This window comes from Quercus robur, chromosome 11, assembly GCF_932294415.1.
Source record: "Quercus robur chromosome 11, dhQueRobu3.1, whole genome shotgun sequence".
Classification (NCBI taxonomy): Eukaryota; Viridiplantae; Streptophyta; class Magnoliopsida; order Fagales; family Fagaceae; genus Quercus; species Quercus robur.
In genome coordinates, this window is record NC_065544.1 from 30,757,386 (window position 1) to 30,765,787 (window position 8,402).

Sequence of the window (8,402 nt, forward strand, 5' to 3'; positions counted from 1 at the left end):
ATTTGAACATTTCTTTGAAATGAATGATTTGAATAATAATTTCTAAGCACACAATCCACGTTATTGTTATCTCTGCTTCCTTTCTTCCATTGTTATTGGCTGGTAAAGAAAGTTTGTTGAATAATGAATATACTTAACAGACTTCGAATTCTTTGACCATTTAGTAACAAAAAGCCTAAGACAAAAATTGAAGATAAGTTATACCCACCTAGTGTACCTAAATCTCATACATCAATTAGTCATTGCACGTACCTAATTGAGAGCTTGATTCACGAATCCATTGGTAACACATAAAGCCTATTTGGTGTCAAAATCATATACCCATTTTTACAAGTAGATGTTGAGCTTTGCTTTACAAGAACTTTAGCTTGGCATATTGGACACAGATCCATCAATAACATGTGTACAAAGCAAACACTAATGTTTAATTCAAGCACTAGAATTGTTAAAATGTGCTTGAGTATACTTCTCTTACTGGTTTTCTCTACCATTGCCTTTTCTCAATCAGTCATTGAATATGTACCAGGATATCCTGGCAAGCTTCCTTTCAAACTTGAAACTGGGTAAGCAAATTTATTAGTATACACAATTTATATGTGGCTTCATTCTGAGATAATTAACATCTACAAAATTTTGGGTTGGTGTAATTAGATACATTGGAGTAGGAGAAACAGATGAAGTGCAACTATTCTACTATTTCATTGAGTCTGAGAGGAGCCCAGCCAACGATCCCCTTGTCTTCTGGCTAACTGGAGGCCCTGGTTGTTCTGGGTTCTCAGCACTTGCCTATGAAATTGGTATGTTTTTCATCTCTGGCAAAATAGTTAAACAAGGAATGGCCTTAATGTGAAATTATCTCTTTTGAGATGGATGCAAGTTAGGGGAAAACTGACATTTTTTTTTTTACAACAATAGGGGAGTAGGATTTGAACCCAGATTCTTTTAGAGCAGACAATGTAATTGAATTGAATTGCAAGGCTCTTGGTCTTGTAAGGGTTCCGTCTACATTTAAAAAAAAAAAAAATTGGGGGGGGGGGGGGGGGGGGGGGTAAAAGTTCTTTCAATAGTAATTTTATGTTGCTAGTTATTTTATAGACGGTGAATGATTTGAAGTTGTGGGTGCAGGTCCATTGACATTTGATTATGCATCTTTCAATGGGACTTCACCAGCAGTCACAGTGAACCCATACGCATGGACTCAGGTGCATGATTTCATATATCACTAACCCTTGCTTTGCTCTTTAATCAAAAAATTTCTTCATTTCTTTTGCTAATCTTTTCTATTGGAAACTCACTATTATAATTAATTTATTCAGGTGGCCAATATTATATTTATTGATGCACCAGTTGGAGCTGGATTTTCATATGCAACAACCTCAGAAGGTTACTACACCTCAGACACAAAATCAGCACAACAAAGCTATACTTTTTTGAGGAAGGTAACCAATTTATCCCTTTATTGTTAAGTGTTAAGCAAATTTCTAATTTATCTTGCAATGTAATTGTGGCAGTGGTTGCTTGATCACCCACAATTTCTTGGAAATCAACTCTACATTGGTGGTGATTCCTATTCTGGTCTCATTGTTCCTATGCTCGTCAAACATGTACTCGAAGGTATTAGAACAAATTTAATTGCATTTGGTAAACAATGGATATAAGCTAATGTTTAGTTTATACTATGAAAAATAGGTCTGGAAGCCGGACTCAATCCAACAATGCAACTTCAAGTATGTGATTTAATCCTGTAACTCCATTAATTTTCATAAGGAAAATTGTTAAAACTACCATTGATTTTATTATAAAATGCTTACAAAGTGATGTGGTAATAAATTTCATTCGATTCACTTCAATATTTAAAAAATGAATTTCTAAATTACTCTTTGCTGATATTCGAAAGGTTTATGTATTAAATATATAGCATCACTAGTATTACTCTTTTAATAAGAAGATGAAGAGAAAGGATCTTAGATTTGAAAATTTACATTTTTTTTCCTTCAATTATTATTCATTTTGTGTTTTTGGGCAATCACTGAGGTAGATGGTTCCTTTGAATTGTAACAGGGATACTTGCTCGGGAATCCAGTGACAGATTCTTATACTGATGTCAATTTTAGGATCCCTTATGTGCACAGGGTGAACCTTATATCAGATGAACTCTATGAGGTACAAAAAAATGATGATAATTAGTATTTGCCTTCATTTTGATGACCTCTCTTCATGAAACCCTATCAATAATCTCAAACTCAGGATCACTTGTATGCTTATAATATACATGATAAGTTTGAAAGCCTGAAAAGCAATTTGTACACTCACATCAACACATTTATAAATTCATAAATATATACATTGTCACATATACGAATGTATGTAAGTGTGTATGTCATTTTGGGGAAGACAGAGGAAGGGTTCTGTTTTCTTGAAGTAAAAATTTTTTAGGTTCTTTTAAAAAAATGTTTTCTACATTAAATTAAGAGTGTGTTTTTCCAAACGAACAAAAAACGATTTTGGTTTGATCAAGCTTTACTGCTACTCAAAACTAACAAAAAATGAGACAATATTTTTGGAAAATAGTTTACTTGCAAACAGGGGCCTTAGTTACTATAAGCTTGCGAATTATGGTAACTTACTCATGTGTTTGCTTTGCTTGGTGTCATCCATTTTTAGTCACCATCCATACACTCTTTTCTTTTTGCTAACTTTGAATGATTTTTCTTTTCTAGGCGGCCAGATATAATTGCCACGAGGATTATGTCAATTATAGTATGAACAATACACTATGTGTGACCGCTCTTCAAGCAATCAAAGAGGTAAATTAAATATTACTACTTTTCATGATCTTGCTGATGAATTGTGTCTCTTAACTTTTAAGGGAATTGAGAATGAAATTCCATTTGAATTTGCAGTGCCTTCTACAAATAAACCTAGCACAAATTTTGGAACCTCAATGTGCTTTTGCATCCGGAAAACCAAAGGAGGTTGAATGGGATTTGAGAGTTCAGGAGTCAAAAACCATGAACTACCTACTCTCAGAAACTAAACTTCCTGAACTAGAGTGTCGGGTAAACCTACCTTTCTCTCATAAATGTGGTTGTCGAAGTTTGCTATATCATGTATATTCTTGAAATGTACATGAATTTATGAATTCGATGGACTTATAATTGTAGGGCTTTACATATGTGCTTGCTTACAAGTGGTTGAATGATGATAGAGTCCGAAAAGCTCTTCATGTTCGAGAGGTATGTATTAAATTAAAGATTCTCCCAAAAGTTTATCTTCTTACAAGAAAGTAAATTTAATCATTTAACTACATAATTCTTACATTATGCATTGTAAGAAAGACTTCACCTTGAATGAATAAATTTAAAAAAAAAAATACTAATGATGATTTAATGAAACTTGTCAGGGAACCGTAGGTTCATGGGTAAGGTGCCCCAAATCTTTGTCGGGTTACACAGAAGATGTCACAAGTAGTGTAGCATATCAAAAAAATCTCACAGAGACCGGTCTCCGGGCTCTGATATACAGGTGGATTTCTGTCCTATTAAAAACAAATTGTTTTCCTTCACTGATTTTCCTGGAATTCTGAGTAACAATTGTCCTGAAATTTTTCTCATTTGCAGTGGGGATCATGACATTTCTGTTCCATGGGTTGCTACATATGCATGGATAAAAGCTCTTGGTGTGGCCGTTTTTGATGAATGGCGTCCATGGTACCTTGATGGTCAAATTGCCGGGTGAGCACTTTTAGGATTTACATTACTTCTAGAATATTAGTGACAAAAATTTTAGGTTTTAAATTGGTTTAGAATTATCTTTTTTTAATTGGTCAAATGACGGTTTATAAGATTGTCCATATGTATTGATTAAACAAGTCACATGACTTAATAAAAAAAAATTATACGACTAAAATTACACATAAATGATCATTTCAATTGCCATATTATGGATAGGAACTAAGGTTTTTCCCAAATTTTATCTCACATTGTTATGCTTGTTGCAGATACCAAGTGAAGTTCATGAATGATCAGTACCGCTTGACTTACGTAACTGTAAAGGTAACGGATTAAAAAAAAAAAAAAAAAAGCACAAAACATTTTAATTTGATTTTCTTATGTTTATAATGTTTGAAAGATTAAAATGAAAATACAACTAATCCATGTCCTATAATATACATAGGGTGCAGGTCACACGGCGCCAGAGTACAAGCACAAGGAAACCCTTGCTATGGTTGATAGGTTTTTTGCTCGCTATCCAATCTAATTAGTCGTTGAAACTAAGAAATATTGAGTTATTTATATTCTTGCTTGGAGGCATATTTTTTAATAAAGTCTTGTTTTTTTATTAATGTAATCGGAAGAACATTTGGGAATTAAATATCTTGCGTTCTCAAAATTGGACTTGGTAGAATTGATGCAATGCAAATACAATGTAAATTGCATAATTTAGTTCACTGTTCAAGTTTGATGCTAGGAAACTTCGGAATTTCTTCCAAGTTGCCTGTTTACTTAAAGAAAGAGGCAACATATCGAGCAGAAAGTTTTGTGAACTTCGAATGAATTAATGATCAGTCATACTCTTGGTATTAATGAAGAATGATTGTGTGGTACAGTGGTAGGCCTTATTCATTAATCTGTGATGTGCTGATGTAGCATGTTGGTATTGAAGGATGTAAGCAATGGTTTTAGACACTAGCTCCTTATTGAATTTAAAGTTTAAACTCTTTTTGAATAGAAAAATGTTTGGCTCCAACCATCAATAAGAAGATGACATATGTCTGTTATGTGTAACGTACATGCTTAGTTGATTTGGTTAAGTGAGTCATGTAGTTCACATATGTCAAAGACAAATATGAACTTACTACTAATGGTTGGATCTCAAGGCTCACCAAAATTTGTCATTTCCGATATATGACTTTGTCCTTTTTGATATATGATGAAATTATACCGCGTTTATCCAGCCAACTGCCAATCCCTTTATAGCAATATAAAAGGAAAAATAAATTGAGAAAATAAAAAAGAAAAAGAAACATACCAAAACAAAGCATATAAAAAGCAAACTCAGAATTGAAAATTTTATATTTAACAAGCTTAAATAAAGGAATTTATCTGAAAAGAGTGTAAGTCATGACCAAAGACAATAAGTTTTGATGTTCGTAATGATTCCATTCAAATCACCAAATTTCACATGATTTCATCTTTGGCTCTAATGGTTTTACTAGCATTTTTCTATACTTCAAAATTCTTCTGAGTTGACTTTTAACAATTTCTCTATTCAAGTATAGTTTGTTCTTGCCTGTTCTAGGTCAAAACATCTCCATTTGCAGGATTGATATCAAATACAATACCTATAAGATAATAGCAATTAAGGGGTTGAAATTGAGAATTGAAGAAAACAGTTTTTAATCACAACCGTTGAATAAAAAAAGTGAATAAAGAGTAAAAAAAAGTAAAAATGATAAAAATATTTGTGCAAGGACTATGGAAGGGTGAATTGCACCCAATCCAAATCCATTTGCATTGAACAAGTGCAGGCCAATTCCAAAATTCATAAACAAAAAAGAAAGGCATAAAATCCCTAAAAGAAAAGCCCTAGATTAGCAAAAACAAAAAGGAAAGAATGAGAGTGAACCCACTTATAAAAGTGGGCTACATGCCGAAACACTTCTCACCTTATTTACCGGGCTTTTATTAGTCCAATAAATTATCAAAACCCAAGTTAGGCTAAACAACACGCAAATCTAAAGCGGGCTAGACTTTATGGTCCACAACTTGAAAATTTAAGCGTAAACTGGGAACAAATTATAAAGTTTCTTGATGCTCATATTTGGAAAACTAATTCATTCGAATTGAATTTAAAAGGATTAAATATGTGGCATATACCAATAAAATGCATAAAATTTCATTACCGTTAATCATAACTAATATACTTATATAATTTTCCATTATTTCATTTTGTTATAATTAGCCATCTCTAAATCAAAACTATGTAATTTACTTTGTTAATGCAAAGTTCTCTCTGTTGCTAGGTGGGTGAGCTCCCTCTCTTTCCCTACAGTAGTAGAAGTGTTTTGTCCCTTCTAAGAAGGAGAGTTTTGTTCTCTAAGGCAACAAGTTTGTCATTAGAGCTTGTGGATTTTTTCTTTGGGGGTTAACGGAAACACTAATTAGGCTATCTTCTCTCAAAATTGTATCATGGAGGATCTGGCTGCCAAGTGGAGCACTTTCTTCTTGTCAGAGAGGGAGACAACAGGCTTTGTTCTTCAATGTGACCAACGATCAGGGGAGTTTCTTTTAGCAGCACAATTTTTAGCCCCTCGAGTTTTGAATATGGAAGCAATGGCGAGGTCCTTCAAAGAGCTTTGGAGGTCTACCAATGGTTTCAAAATTCAAAATCACAAGGAGCAGAGAGTTTTATTTGTTTTTGACAATCTGGGTGATGTGTATATGATCTTGCAAAACCAACCATGGAGTTTTGACAAGCACTTAGTCATGTTGCAAAGATACAATTCTGATGTTCCGATATGTGACTTGATTTTCAAAACAACCCTATTCTGGGTTCAAGTTCACAATATTCTAGTTCGTTATATGAATAGATAAGTGGCTGAAGATATTTGCGAAATAGTTGGTGAGGTGAAAAAATCAGTAGGGGCAGTGGATGATGATAGTGGTCTTTTCATACGAGTTCGAGTCCTCATAGATATTTCTCTTCCCCTATGCTGTGGAAGGCTAATTACAATGGAGAATGGAGAAAAAGCTTGGGTGAAGTTCATGTATGAGCGGCTGCCCAACATCTGCTTTTGGTGTGGACATCTGAATCACAGTGATAAGAACTGTGAATTATGGATTGATAGCAAGGGTACACTTACACCAAAGCAACAACAATTTGATTCATCGTTGAAGGCAGCCCCGTATACATCAGTAGGTAAGGACGTAATTTATGTCCTTGGATATCATGAGCGAAAGAAGGACAGAGTTCATGCCACGGCTCAGGTCTTCAACTCGTAACCAAGTGCAGCGGAGGGGCAGGCGGGTAGTGGTGGTCCGATAGAGGTGACTCATTCATCCTTGGTAACGGGCAGAAGCAGTGACGAGGGCATTGATGGCATGCCGCAGGAGGATTTTAATGTGGCTGAGACGTTACACGCTGATTTAGCGGTTGAGCCGAATATGGATTCTTTCCCAATCACACCTGATCCTATTAAAGCTCCTATTAATGCTCCTAACATAATGGAGGAAGGTAATGTTGCCATGAATTCTATTCCAAATTAGAATCTAACGTCAGAACTTTTTGAAATTCCAATCAAGGGGTTTAATGAGGGAGTAACGGGAATTGACTACAACAATTATTTTGAATTAAGTCTAAATAAGGAGGCAGAAGTTAATGAGGATATTCCTTTCCGTGTTTAGCTAGCCACCTCAACTGAGAAGCAAGGAGCACGACCAGCCGGAATTAGGGCAACACAGAAAAAAAATTCCCTCCTCCAATTCCAAGTCTGCTACCAGCAGTAACCCAAGAACTAAAAGGTTAATCCCTAGTTTGAATTACTCAAAATCCATGGGCCATATAGAAGAAGGGAGGAAGATTTGTGGGAAGAGGAGTGGAGATGTTCATCTGGAGTTACCTTGCAAGCGCAGGCAGGTTTCAAAAGATGAGAGCAACAAACTTTTTTCAATGGTGAAGGCTAATACTCAGCCCTGCCAAACACAATGAGTTGCTTAGTCTGGAACTGTCATGGGCTTGGGAACCCATGTACAATGAACGAGTTTGCTAAGATGGTGCAGGCAAAAGATCCCTCTGTCGTATTTTTAGTCGAAACATGGGCAAATGAAGCAAGGCTAAAAGATGTGAAAAGGAAAATTCAGTTTGAAAACATGTTTGTATCGCCAAGAACAAGCAGAGGTGGAGGTTTAGTTCTGTTTTGGAGATCATTAATTGATGTTTCAGTGGAGGGGTCGGATAAGAACCATATTGACACGATCATAAATAAGAACAAAGAGTCTGAATGGCAATTCACAGGATTCTATGGTGAATCAAACACTCAAAAGCAGATTGAGTCTTGGGATTTGCTATGTACTTTAAAAAGGAAATTTCAAAGTCTGTGGCTATGTGCAGGGGATTTTAACGAGTTGGTGAGAGGTGAAGAAAAATTGGGGGTTAGTAGAAGAAGTCACAATCAAATGCAATTGTTCTGTGAGGCAATCGACACGTGTGGTTTTGTGGATCTAGGGTACTCGGGTTCAAGGTTTACTTGGAGTAAACATTACAATTTGGGTCATTCAATTTGGGAGAGATTAGATAGAGCCTTATGCACAACAGATTGGCTCAACCACTTTGCAGGCACCAAGGTTGTTCACCTTACATGCAATACCTCGGATCACTCCCCTTTATGGATTGCTCCAAGT

General features: G+C 35.3%; 2 protein-coding genes across 2 annotated transcripts; both read left to right on the forward strand.

Moving 5' to 3' along the window:
- The first annotated feature begins 200 nt into the window (after nt 1-200).
- On the forward strand, nt 201-4,608 carry LOC126706358 (serine carboxypeptidase-like 18). Its single transcript, XM_050405777.1, has 14 exons — nt 201-563; nt 652-797; nt 1,126-1,202; nt 1,317-1,439; nt 1,512-1,614; nt 1,690-1,727; nt 2,062-2,163; nt 2,721-2,807; nt 2,904-3,059; nt 3,165-3,236; nt 3,404-3,525; nt 3,621-3,734; nt 4,001-4,055; nt 4,177-4,608. Exons 1-14 carry the CDS (start codon nt 400-402, stop codon nt 4,258-4,260), a joined length of 1,443 nt encoding a protein of 480 aa, XP_050261734.1. The 5' UTR covers nt 201-399; the 3' UTR covers nt 4,261-4,608.
- A 1,583-nt stretch (nt 4,609-6,191) lies between these two features.
- Nucleotides 6,192-7,004, forward strand: LOC126704947 (uncharacterized). The gene is made up of 2 exons (XM_050403924.1): nt 6,192-6,522; nt 6,622-7,004. The coding sequence occupies exons 1-2, from the start codon at nt 6,192-6,194 to the stop codon at nt 7,002-7,004; spliced, it is 714 nt and encodes a 237-aa protein (XP_050259881.1).
- Nucleotides 7,005-8,402: the final 1,398 nt, after the last annotated feature.